The sequence below is a fragment of the Rhipicephalus sanguineus genome, chromosome 2, assembly GCF_013339695.2.
Source record: "Rhipicephalus sanguineus isolate Rsan-2018 chromosome 2, BIME_Rsan_1.4, whole genome shotgun sequence".
Taxonomy (NCBI): Eukaryota; Metazoa; Arthropoda; class Arachnida; order Ixodida; family Ixodidae; genus Rhipicephalus; species Rhipicephalus sanguineus.
Genome location: NC_051177.1, coordinates 11,920,638 through 11,934,543, shown reverse-complemented (window position 1 = coordinate 11,934,543; position 13,906 = coordinate 11,920,638). Strand labels below are relative to the sequence as shown.

At 47.7% G+C, this 13,906-nt stretch overlaps 1 protein-coding gene across 4 annotated transcripts in view; it reads left to right on the top strand.

Moving 5' to 3' along the window:
* LOC119382414 (ubiquitin carboxyl-terminal hydrolase 35) overlaps positions 1–10,844 on the top strand; it is a 223,412-nt gene extending 212,568 nt beyond the window's left edge. For 2 of the 4 annotated variants that reach the window (XM_049412196.1, XM_037650108.2), the window contains 2 exons: positions 9,025–9,294; positions 10,402–10,844. In XM_049412196.1, coding sequence (XP_049268153.1) covers positions 9,025–9,294; positions 10,402–10,542 — 411 coding nt within the window. In that variant the 3' untranslated portion in view covers positions 10,543–10,844. The remainder of the gene's footprint in view (positions 1–9,024; positions 9,295–10,401) is intronic. The other 2 variants (XM_049412195.1, XM_037650109.2) reach the window with 2 other exon arrangements.
* Positions 10,845–13,906: the final 3,062 nt, after the last annotated feature.

The window sequence follows — 13,906 nt, the reverse complement described above, 5'->3', positions numbered from 1 at the left end:
AGCTGTCATAACTGTCGTTCAGGGGATGCCCACGCAGCCAGCCGATTTCCGCGTTTAGTCGGTATCACTTCGGCGGTATGCTGGTGCTTTATTTTAGTCGCTGGCAAGTTTCACGAAGGCTTTTCTGAATTCTGTAGTGAACTACCGAAGTCGGACAGGTACTGCGAGTTGTAGTGGCAATTACTTGCTTTTATTGTTCCCTCAGTATGAGCAAGAGGTACAAGAATCACAAAATGCGCTGCGTGCCGCACTGCACACGCCGTGCCGTCATAGTTGAAGTTTCCTGCTTTGCACGAGCAGTGACCCTGCAAGAGAGAAAAAAAGAAATGGATACTCGCGGCATTTCAGTAGTACTGAAGAAGCGCTTCAGCTGCGTGGGGGATTACCACATCCAATTTGTTTTCATCAAAATGCTTTTGTAGACTGTTGTGTTTTACTTCTATTCTGCACTGATCACATATTTTCATTTGTTTATTGACTTTACTGACTGGTTTTTAGTGCTGTTGCACACATGCCAATCATTACGTGGGGCTGTGGATTAGTTAAGCAGCCTATTGGCAAATTTTTTTTCCCGCTCTCCTCTATCTGTAAAACTATACATAATGTAAATAAAAATTTGACTTGAAATTAATGCTTCTACAGTGATGAAATAAGCTTCCAAACATGCCGCAAATTTTGCCACGTGCTGTGCTATCGCATAGGTCCCGCTTCAGCAGTCAAGTACAACTAAGTGCCTTTTGTTTACAAGCGCATAAAAGCAGCGCAGTCTCTGCCGTGCAAAGCAATAATAGAGTTCGAACAGCGACTTTGCGACTAGGTATACGGTCGCTCACTCTTAGCTAGATCATGCGAGCGGATCTTCAGAGCGTCATTGCTTCTGTCATAGCCGTGCATCGAAGCAACAAGAAGCAGGAGCTTCGTGGTTGCTCAAGTTGTGCTTCCGTGCAACGTGCCTTGGATGCACTGACCCTCTGAAGAGCGCAGCCATCCGCTCGCATGATCTAGCTAAGAGTGAACGACTGTGTGCATATATATACTCCATGCCACACGCATGTGCAGCAAGCACTTCGTTTGCGCGCAGCGTTCAGGCCTGGTGAGCAACAGGTGTTTCTGTATTGTCTATCAGCAGCAAACAAAATAACTACACTTCCATAAGCACGGTCACACCCGCAAAGTCGGCGAGAATAGCCCATCGAAGAAAGGGACACCAGGAAAGTAAACGACCCAGTACAGTACGTGGACTTACCTTTATCGTTTCGGCGCTCCTGAATTCCAGCCACAGCTCGTGTGGGTATTTCCGCAGTAGGATAGTCTGCAGGCACAATCCTTGCACGACGAAGCTGTGCATTCCTTCACACCACAGCAAATGATGTGCCCGGCATTCAAAACCTCTTCTCTTTCAATAATACACCACACACGCGTTTATGAACCACAGTGAGCAATATGAGCAATATAATACATCCTAGAGTCAATGGCCTTCTAAAGAAAACCGTGACAACACGATTGTTGCAGCCGAAAGACTACGCGGTTCGAAGTGACAGACACAGTGCCGTAATTAAGAGGGGGTTCTGACAACCCCGAAATTTTAACGCGATAGCGTTATAGAGCTCGTATCGCAGAAATTCCGCCGTCGGCGCCGGCGCCATTGGTTGTGAGCGAAAAATCATCATCTTGTCCGTGACCGAAAAATCGAAAAAGCTGCAAATAAAATAAATAATAAAAATGTTGGGTCCGAGTGAGAATCGAACCCAGGCCGTCTGCGTGGTAAGCAGGTGTTCTACCACACAGCCACGCCTTTGCTTCGAGCTGCACTGAAAGTAACTTTCATGCTTCCCAAAAATACGCGTCCAGTATACAGGCGTCACACTACGAGATGTAATATCGCAGTAATATTGCGTGGTACAAGCGTACATTGCCATCGGGCGTCACACCATGTCAATATCATAACGACTTGGTGGTTTAAAGACAGCCACCCATTACAAAAGGCACACACATTACTGCGCTTATTCCCTTAAGACCACGTAGTGGGTGCATCGCAACTTGGGAAAAGGTTCTCGTGCATAATTGCTCCTGGTTTAAAGCATGCTACCCATTACATAAGGCACACACCTAAGTGCACGCATTCTGTTAAACACTCGTAGTGTTCGAAGTACGCACTAGGGGCAGGATATCACTATCACGTTCAACTCTTAAAGGCGAAGTTTAAGCGTCCCCCAATTTTTTTTCATTCTTAACTTTTCGGGTGATAATCAAATATTTGCATGCCTTCACAGCGACCATGAGGTGCCAAAGTTAGCTGTTCTACACACAAACACCCCCCGAGAAAAATTCCTGGGTACGGCCCTGGACAGACACACTCTCCAGCGGCATCGGCATGGTTTCCTAAACGACAGCCATATTGGATTTCCACTAGCACCCTCTCTAGGTGGTGAAAGTTGCGAATTCATGACATGGACTCCAGTTTGTTTCAGCTTTATGCATTATGTGGAGCCTCTGTGAAGAGGACTTCACCGGCTTGGCATCAAATCGTGGTTGCCATGTCTCAGATTCAACAAAAGTGACATTTTTACATAATTCAAATTAGCTTTCTCGTTCTACCCTATTATATTAATGTTGTTGTGGCACTTTCTGTAAAAAAATAACTCCTTTGGCAACTATGCTTTAAATAAAAGCTAGAATTTCAATTTAACGAAGCTTTGACATAAGATATAACAAAGAAAATTACTGAGTTTTCCCGCTACATTGTATTGAGTTGTACAGTCGAACCTGACTATATCGAACTCGGTTAAATGAAATTATCCTGTATAGCAAACTATTTTCAAACTTGGCAATGCTTTAACATCGTTGGATAGGAAAATCTTCGGCTGCAATGAACAAAAATAGCCGGAACAATTGGTATATCGAACATCGGGCAGCGCAGACCACCCTCAAGAAGTTGGCTTTCCCTCAGAAATGTTTGCCTTATTCTTGCAGAAGGGTACATTCCAGCATGCATTTGGGAGAGCGGGTGATGTGATTTGGAGAGTGCCCCATGGATTGAGTTGAAACTACCACTTGCCATCACATGCTTTTCCACAAGATTCCTTGTCATCGTGCTGCCGGCTTCACCGCTCGGTTTGTTAACGTGATGGATGCCGTAAAACAAAAGAACCTTGTGTTCTCCACAAAGCTGGCAATAATCAACACAGCCGAACGTAAAGAATAGAAGCCTTACATCGCCACTGTGTACAGCATCTCAAGAAGTACGCCGGGTACGATATTGAAAAACAAGGCCGAAAAATAAGCCTGGTCTAACAATAAAGTTCATTTCTCTCTCTCAGTTCAGTAGAGTACCAGGCAAACGCATGCGGCAGTTGCAAGCATGGGCAGGTAAAAATGGCTCTTCCAGCTTTTAATCAATTCTTAAAGGAGCACTGACATCAAATTTATGCATGTCAACATTTTTGCATCCACAATTAGTTATTGAACCCCGAGTAACGGTTCGCCAACTCAAACTGCAATGGAGGGATGAATAACTGTGTTATATTGATTAATAAGACCAGTATCGAGCATGATTCAGGGCAAGTGGCAAGCTCACCAATTTGTAGTGCTCGCAGAGCTGCCTCGCGGTCACCTCCCGACCGTGCCCCATTTGATCACATGGCCGCAGAACGAAGTGACATGACGTTCAGCTGACATTTTATCTGCTAGGCGCACACGTGCAGTCGTGTTGTTGTCACTAGCGTTGCTGTCATCGCCGTTGGCAGTGTCGATACGTGATAAAGACAACATTTTGGAATTGGGAATCGCCGTGATTCACAACGTCACAAATCATTTTCGCTTTCAACCCTTTGCAAAGCAGCGATTCAGAAATGGACATCGTTCTAAGCAGCGACGAGGAGGTGCCCAAGGATGCACGCTTGGGTCATGCTCGCTGGTATGTCGCAATTAGAGAATTTGCGTGTATGGCATTCCGGTATACGCAGAAGGGTTTTAACATCGGTTTCCGGACGATGATATCAACATGTTGTAACGCTTTGGACACCCACAATGGTAGATACATAGGTTTCTTTGTTTTTGCAGAGTTTCTGTGACAAAAAAAATTCAACAAGGCAGTGCATTTAGAAATATTGCACTGCCATGAATGTACACCAGCAGAGAAGTAGAATACTCTTGGTTTTTTCAGTAACAATTCTGTGCTTGCCAAGATCTTCTTTGAGCCACCAAATAGCCCATTTATCCGGCCTCTCATGTTTATGGCTATAGTAATCTGGTATTATACTAATGCAAAGAAATCTACGGACAAGCTAAAATTCTCTTTTTACACTATCTGCGTGTTGCTTGTCGGCGATGATATTTCTATGTACCCTGCGTTCTTATACTAGCTCCACTTTGATAGCTTGTGGTTGTGTTGGCATGTACTGCACGTGTAATGAAACGACACACTCTTTCCACTTTTTCTGCGCTTTGAAGGACATGACAGTGCAGTGCACAACAGTTCCCTGACATGCTGACTGACAACCGCAGGACAAATCATTTTAAGTGGCACGATGGACACCAGGTATGAGGAATGAGGAGAGCCACTGGGAGTGAGAGCGTTGCCAGGCGGCGGTGCCATGATGAGAACACTCCGATCATCGTCATCGGTGCTAACACATCGTCTCCAGCGGTCCGGATCTCGGGGCCTTCCCAAGCAGTCCTAACTTTCTTCAACTTTGCTGCGAACGGCCCACTGATGACGGAGTAGTCGGCTCCAGTATCGACGAGAGCGGTGACGTTGTGGCCGTCGATCAGAACGTTGAGGTCGCTAGTCCACCGTCTTGCGTTGCGGTTACGTCGCGGCATCGGGTCACGGCTACGTCGGTTTGCACCGCTGCTTCCGCGTTGCGTCGTCAGGTCTGCTTCCGGTCACAAAGTTTCGTCTTCAGGACATCGACATCGTTCGGCGTGCGGCGGGGGCTCGGAACTTCATCGCAGTTTTGTCATCGACGGCGGAGGATCTTCAGCATTTCGTCGTTCAGCAACCGCACCTCCACCGGTTGCTGCCCTTAGTTTTCCGCATACGGGCTAGGCGACCGGCCCCGGTTTGGTCCAGTGTACTGCCGGCGGTGCGGTGACATGTAGCGGCCGGGCGACGGCGAGCGGGAAGGTCGTCCTTCTTGCGACTGTGTGCCTGTGAGGTAGTCGTCGATGTTGCGAGGTCGTTCGCCTGGCTGCGGGCGCGACGCGTTGACGGCGAATCCGCGTAGCCCCATCTGACGGTACTGGCAGCGGCGGTACGTGTGGCCGGCCTCCCCGCAGTGATAGCAGAGCGAGCGGTTGTCAGGGGCGCGCCAAACGTCGGTCTTCCTTGGTGCGTAGCGCGGGGCATAGCGCTGGGCGACAGGAGGACGGTAGGGTGGTGGTGGCGGCGGCGGCATCTGGCAGCGGAACTGCTGCGGCGGCGCGGCGTCTTGACGTGGACGAGGAGCGGGGGCGTTGCGTCGGGCTGCAGCAGCGTAGCTCATTGCTTGTGGCTCAGGCTGCGCTGGTTCAGGTGCTCCCAAAAATTGCTGGATTTCCTGGCGTACGACGTCGGCGATCGGGTCCACTTGAAGCTGGGAGGAGGGCAACAATTTACGCAGCTCCTCCCGCACGATAGCTCTGATGGTGTCACGCAGGTCTTTTTGTTCGTTCAGCGAACTGGGAGCACAGAAAAAAACACAAATGACGAAGCTTGCTTCGTCTTTTGTGTTTTTTTCTGCGCTCCCAGTTCGCTGAACGAAGAAAATGAATGGCCAACTGGCCCACCTTTCGATCCTCCTGTCACGCAGGTCATCAGATTGTAGCGCGTGAACCTCCCCGAAGGTCGTCGTAGGAATGCGGCGGTTGTACTGTCTCCTACGCATTTCCAGCGTCTTCTCGATCGCCATTGCTTCCGTCAGGAATTCTTGGACGGTCTTGGGTGGCTTGCGCATCAGTCCAGCGAAGAGTTCTTGCTTGACCCCTCGCATGAGGAAGCGGACTTTTTTCTCCTCGAGCATGTCGGGGTCAGCGTGGCGGAATAGTCGGTTCATTTCTTCTGTGAAGATGGCCACGTTTTCGTTCGGGTGTTGCGCCCGTGTCTCCAACAAGGCCGTGGCCCTTTCTTTTCGGACGACGCTCGTGAACGTAGCCAAAAAATTGCCGCGAAAGAGCTCCCAGGTACGGAGTGCGGACTCCCGATTCTCGTACCAGGTCCTTGCTGCGTCTTCCAAGTAAAAGTACACGTGGCTCAGGTTGTCGTCGGAGGTCCAGTTGTTAAATGTTGAGACCCTTTCAAACGTCTCCAGCCAGGTCTCAGGGTCTTCACATGCTGAACCACGGAATGTCGGCGGCTCCCTGGGTGGCTGCATCACTATCGCTGCAGGGGACACTGCGGCCATCATTGTGCTTGTTGTCTTCGTCGCCGTGGCTCTAGGCTTGTCCGGTAGGGGTCCGTATTGGGGGGGTAGTCCTTTCAGTCTGCGGCTGGCTCGACTGTCGCTGGCGGTGTCTTCTTCGCGACGTGGGCTGGGTTCATGGCTTGACGGCGGCGTCCGGTACATGAACGAGCAGCACCTCCACCAGATGTCACGTGGTCGTGACGTCGACGAAGGCAGCAGTCAGCACATCGGAGATGAAACTATTTATTTGGCCGAACTTGTGGCCGGGAAACTGAGTCAAGTTACAGCAATACACTGATAGCGGCGAGCAGAGCGTCGACCGTCGATCAACTGACAAGCGGTGAAGCGCGTCGGCTTTTATACAGGCGCTATCGAACTTTCCAGCGATATCACTGCTTGTTGCGCATGTTCTAGAATAAGCTCGAGCGTTCGCGTCTTGCGCGCAATCTTAACAAAACGATCTACTACAATCGCGAAGCTTCTCGAACACTGCGGTGTGGACAGCGTCGAGCGTTGATAACCGTCCTTGCTGGCATAGGCGTGCCCAGGGTTCCCCATTAGGGGGGGCAAAGGTTCTTCGCAACGCCTCCCCACTCTACTAAGTCAATGTATGGGGCAGATTTTGCGCCCCCCCCCCCCCCCCCCACTCTTGGGTGACTCGAAGGGTCAATGTACGGGGCAGATTTGCGCCCCCCTCTTAGGTGATTAGGGGGGGCGGCCGCCCCCCTTGCCCCCCCTGTGCGCACGCCTATGCTTGCTGGTCAAAACCGGATACAAGAAGTGGGCATGGCAATATAATACAGGCCAGAAATTTTACAAGGTAAAATAGGAAAGAAGATCAATTCCCGTAGAATCTTCTGTGGTAATTGTCTAAATGTAGTTTTATTGTAGGTTCTGTCCTTCCCTACAACATTCTTTCTGGGGGGTGTCAGTATGGCATCTTTCATTTTCTTTCTAGCATTCAAACAGCCTTATGGCACACATGTCCCACAACCATCGAAACGCATCTGTGGCATCACATTTTTGTATGTGTACTGACCTCAATGTCTACTGTACGTCCTGTCCTACAGAAGGCATTTATTACTCTACCGTGGAATTCAATGAAGCCTTCGTAGAAAGTGTTCTCTTTTTACATTTGTTTTGCACCGCGAACCCAATGCATTCATATGATTCAAATATATTCATGCTCTGAAAGCATGGGTGTGTAGCCCAGTGGTTAAGACACTCTCCCTCGTACCCTGGGTTCAAACCAGTGTTGCGGAGTTGCCACTCCGGAATTGGAATGACTCCGGAATCATTCCACATTTTCGCGACCCCGGAATGGAATGGGAAGGGAATGGAATGGGGAAAACGCTTGGAGGAATGGAATGGGAATGGAATTAAGCGCCTCTTGCACAGAATGGAATTAGGTCTTTTTCCGAAAATAGAGCACGTTTTTGTTTATGCTCTGTTTTTTAAACTTCAAACATTAGTAAGTCAGAGCCTCAAATTTGACAATAAAGCAGTATTTTCAAATTGGCTTGGCTGATTACAAGCACCGTACATTTATAAGCAACGCGCCTACCACAGCTCCGAAGTTTGTCTCTATTCTTCGCGTAACCGCAGCTCTGTGCCGTTGGTATCCGTCGTGTGGAACTATGGCAGCGGTATACCCCCCCCCCCCCCCACCCTTCCTCCGTGTGATTTTCTTCCCTTGTGAACCCAATAAAGTTGTTTCACTCACTCACTCGGTGGCGCCTCAAGTGTCTGCTGACTCCCCACCCTTACCTTCATTGTTTTTGCTTCTGTCGCCGTTGGCGACGCGGACGCATATTTGAAAAAGCTCTTCTCTAAGTTGTGATGCGTATTGACGCTGGCGCAATGCTTGTGTTCACTGCAAGCCTTCGTATACCAGCTTGCCCGCCGTCTCACCTCATACTCCCCCCCACCCTTTTGCAATACTGTGCCTCTGTCTAGGCACTCCAGACGCATGGCAAAACTGCTTAGTGTTCTTGAACACTACTTTTGTCTGCATAAAAATACACTATGTCGTCATTTTAGCATTCACACATTTAAGCTTAAATAATGTTAATATCACCATTCGTTCAAACTTGCTGACCATGCAAATGCTATAGGTAGCGGGAGAACTGCCGCTATGGGAAATTAGTAGGGTGGTTGTACTGCAGGAGATATGTCACCAAGCTACTATCACTTGACCTTGGTAACGTGTTTTCCTTACTTTTCCAGTTCTTAATGCATGTGATGACATCAGCTTTATGTTTATTCTTAACTCGATAAAATTATCAAGGTGCCTTTCCTACATTGAGGAATTACAGGAATGGAATTGAGCTGCCCGGCCATTCCCGGAGTGGGAATGGGCTAAGTTTTTTCATTCCGAGGAATTGAAAGGAATGGAATTGTGGTAAGTTTCAATTCCCCGGAATGGAATTGGAATGGAATGTAGGCGCCCATTCCACTACTGGTTTAAACCCAACCCTTCCAAGAAAACTTATTTTGTTTTATTCATTTATTTATTTATATATGGCAATGACTGTCTTAGTTGATGGAGGGGTTTTCGCGTTGAGTCGGCACAGAAATGCTCGCACATTAAACAGCCTTTTATTACAGCAAGTAATTCTCTTCCTTTGCACATGGTACACAGGAGTCGCTGTCTCCACGCAAGTCGGTCTACCGCTCGGGGACACCCGATCCTTTGTGCAAGCGGTGGTACCTGTTCAACGATAGTCGGGTGTCTGCAGCGTCGTATGCCAGCCTGCAGGGTCTTACAAGCCGCTTTCCTCGAGATACTGCATATGTGCTCTTCTACCGACAGATGGACAGCAACCTTGCCTACGAGGAGGCTGCACCGGGGGACCTGGTCCACTCGAGCTTGCGAGACCTGGTTGACTTGGACAATGTCAAATACTTTGAGGTGTACTGCACTCTTTGACTTTTATGGAAGTTGTGTGTCTCCTCCTAGGTATGGATGGCAGCACTACTTTTATACAAGTTCATTCTGTTTTGGAGACTTATGGGACACTGCAGCGACTACTAGTGGAGTCAACTGGGTCGTGAAAATGACTGGAAAGCCAAAGATTCCTTTCTTAAGTTGGGGTACACTGGATTGATTGAGGTGGAGCCTCAGCTCTGAAAAAGACGTCAGTTTTCAGAAAAACATAAAACTTTTAAGACAGAAATTGAATTTAAAAGCAAACCAACAGCAATATCTGACACACCCAGACTACAAACTGCTGGAACATGCAGGAACGAAAGAAGGGGAATTTTAAGGGCTCGTTTTTTTTTTCTTTGTTAGACACAATATTAATGAGAACTAACAGATAATAATGGCAAGTAAAGTATAGGGAATGTTATATAAATGTGAAGAAAGTAAAGTGGACGAAAAAATAACTTGCCGCCGGCCGGGACTGCAACCTTCGAATTACGCGTCCGATACTCTACCAATTAAGCTACAGCGGCGGTCATCCTCCTGTCCACTTCATTGGGTATATCTGTGCATTTAAACCTGGGAGTGTTAGTCAGCGCCAATCACAGCCATGGCAGCAAGTGTGGAACACACTTTTTCTGTCTGCTGGTGTCACGTAGCCCGTGATTTTTATATGAGCTGGCAACTGACCAATAATCGAACTGGCCAACTGACAAGAGAACTTCACTGCAAATCAAAAGTTCTTGGTTGCATCTCATTTCTTTTCTCTTTTTTGCCTGCAAAAAAGAGTGTTCCACACCCACTGCCATGGCCATGACTGGCGCTGGGTAACAGGATTATACGCAGAAAAATGCCCAATAAAATGGACTGGAGAATGACAGCCGTCGTGACTCAAATGGTAGATTCGAAGGTTGTAGGCTCGGTCCCTCCCCATTTATGTCATAATGTCTACATGACAGTCAAACACTTCCCTTTCTTATCTTCATTAGGTTGTACCTACTACATGTGAGTGATTGCTTTGAAGACTAAGCGTGTTTAGACCCTGCACAGATTTTGCCCTAATGCGTGAAAGCCTTTTGTGGTTCCTCTATGCAGGAGCAAGAAGCAAAAAGCAAGCGCGCCCGCTGGTCATTCAAGAGTCCCAATGGCAGCGACTCCTTTGATGGTGGACCGTCGACTGGGGGATGCGGTGGAGGAGGCCTGGGCCTCAGTGGTTTGCCACACATGGTTTTCTAGCATGGCTGGTCAATCGCACAATCTCTGGCCTTCAGTTGTTCCTGTCAGCGCAAGTGGGCAAACACTGTTGTCTGTGATAATCATGTAAATTATTTTTGTTATATAAAGGCTTTATAATGTTAAAATATTGCCACAGTTCTTGTAAACTACTTTTATGAACGTGTGAATGTATGCTGCTGAATGTGTAGGAGAGATGTTATGTTTTTATTCCATAGTAAACGTTTTCAAGTGTGAAAGAAAAATGTGTGACTTGCTTTTTACTGTCCTACCTATGCGAATAAAACAATTGACTGATTGTGCCATTTGTTTGTCCTTGCATAGATGTTGATTTTCAAGAGCAGCTGTAACATGAGGCACATTATGCCCCGTGGCACGGTAAATTCGTGGCAGTGAGTCCCGAGAAGCAGCAACTCAGCAGCACATTATCATACCTGTTAATAAGAAGGGTGAACTATGCAAGCTGGCATTTGTGCTCGAAAATGAAACAAAAGGTTGTGGAGAGAGAGGTCTGCGTGAGGCTTAACCCTACAAGTGGTGGTCACATCACAAGCCTTCGCACTTCCCAAAATACCCTTCTGCCAGTTTTGTCAACTGTCTGACCCAGCTCAGAAAAGCCACCACAGTCGGGTCATCAACATAAAAAGTGCCTTGTGCATTCACCTAAGAGCATTGAAGGCGAAAGCCATACGGTGCTGCTATTTTATCGTCATCGTCCAAACTTGACAGGCCACACAAGTAGCTGCGCACTTTGTTGATGCTGTGATGATGATGAATTATGGCTGTGTAATGTGTTAGCAGCTCTCAACAACCTACTTGTTGCTCTCAACAGCAGCTCTCAACAACCAACGCTTCTGCCAAGCTATTAAGATCAGTCCTTGCTTGATATGACAAATGCATAGGGTCTTTTTCCAAAATTGTCTCCAAGCACAGGTGTGGCTCTGTGGTAGAATACTTGACTACCATGGAGAATGCCTGCGTTTGATTCTGCCCCGAACCCTAATTTTTATTAAAAGGATTTTTATTATTTTTCAGAGGCGAGTTTACTCTGCCATACAAATCTCCTGTATGCAGAGACGGCTCTGAGCAAGTGTGAAGCTCTGCAAATGCTGATAAGACATTTTATTTTGATATTAAAGTCAATTTTTCCATGGCGCACCTACTGGCATCGACATTAGCTTGACATCAGGCTACAGTACTAATTCTGGTGACTTCACACAGCAATCTGACTAGTTGTGATGATGTCAGGTACCAAAACTGCCAAGATGACCGCTTGTGCGTCACCGTGGCCGTGGAAATGTCACTATATATTGTGCGAGCACGTGACGAGAAGCTCATGCCGCATTGTCACGTCAGGGTACAGTATACGAACCGAAACTAGCTTTTAAAAACATTCTCAGGGTGCACTCGCGCTTAGCATTACCTTTTCTAGGCACTTGAAGGCTTGGCCTTTTATTCGACGCAAACAACTGAAACTTTTCGCGTCGGTACCCCTTTAAGCTCACCAAGGTCACAGGGGTTTTTGTACCGCATGCCACGTTTTTCAATGCCAGTGTCTGATAGCGCTTTTTCTTTGAAGGGGTCACGAAGCACCCCTTGGGCTTGTTGAAAAAACACATCCTGCGGAAAGCTGACACGGCTATGAACTGCTCTGCCAAATATTACAGTGGTGCACGCCGCGTAAAGGCCACAAGTAGAGCGCGAAGTTGACGTTTCCCCAGGTGCCCTCTTTTCAAACAAAGGCCGGTTCTCACTCTCGTTGGTGGGCGAGGCATCTGCCCGTTGATGTCGCGGATCTGCCTGTTTATGTCGCAAGAAACATAGCATGCTTATTGGCCAACAGCCAACATAAATCAAGAGCGGTGTTTGGATCAGATGCGCTTGTTCCCGTTGACACTGTGTATTGGGCGCGAGGACATACCGTGGCGCCGCCATGCGGAGCCATCCCTGTGACGTGCACGGTTGGATTGCTCCGCCGGCCCTCTCCCGCTCAGCCCGCAGCCGCTTTCGCGTCTGCTTTTTTATTATTATTGTTGTACTTCACTTCAACGAAATCAGTAAAATACTGCTGCAGCTTCATCACTGACTGTACGAAATGCTAAATAACTGCTCATAAAAAAATGTTACGTCTTCATAATGCCTTAGACAGCGTCCTGACTGCCGGCGTCGTCTGCTATGGCCACCGATATGGAAACCGCGGCGGCCGCGCACGCTGCTTTTGTAAAAAGTAACGAATCATTTTGCGCCGAATGGGCTTTAGCGCGTGCATGCGGCAAAGAAACATATTTTTTGTTGCAAGAAATGCGGGCAACTGTGCAATGTCATTCATTGTAAGTTTTCATATAATAACGAGCCGCGGTTGACACGACAAGCATGGGTAAATTTACGTTCCTGTTTAGTACACATAGCCCTATGACGCACGATGACAGCGGCTTCTCCGCTTTGTGGGCAGCAATCCAGTATGCTTAGAGATTCATGCAGCCGCAACCTGTCTCATATGATTGGAGACACATGCACGAGAGCCATATGTACACGCACGGCTCATTCAGTGTTTTAGCTAGATAACGTGCCACATGAGTTTGTCTGTGGCACGATTTTAATATCTATCTGTTGCTTCTCATTACGCGAATTTTCGAAGGTTGTCACACGTACGGTGCATCTTCGATCGCTACCGAGCCACATCGGGATGAAAATTTTCGACGATTGACTCCGTTATCCAGCTTGCAGAAAGGGGCCAATCGCGATCGAAAAATACGGTCCCGATCGGGCTCGATTGCTATAGCAAATGCACCGTGTGTTGGCCAGCCGTATTACTTTCGCACTTAAATGGCCATGCTGCAAGGTGTAGCTTACCGTGGTCTAAATGGGAATTTTATGTTGCAGTGAAAATACCAGCGTCCAGCATTTATAAAGCTTCATTGAAAAGCAGTATGACACTTCGCGGCTACTGTTAGAAGGTGAATCAGTGTTTGAAGCTGGCCATGTTTTCGCCTGTAGCGTAAAACAACATAGAGAAGAACAAGTGACACTGACTATGGGCTCATTTTACAGAAATAATATATAAGCAAAGAAACCAATGGGCTGAAGTCGAGAGTCTGAAGGAAACCCGTGTGGTCGGGAAAAGACACGAGGACAATTAAAATGGACGCGAGGGGGGGGGGCGCAAACTGTGGTGGAAGGTACATCGGCGAGACAGGTAACTTTCAGCAAAAACTCAGACAGCACATGTATGACGTAAGAAATGTTTCATCTAACCCGCTGGCCGAACACGTAGAAGCAACTGGCCACGAAATACACTGGGAGAAGGCAAAGGTAACGGAAAGAGAAATGAACTGGACTTCTCGGCTTTATCTTGAATCTCTGACAA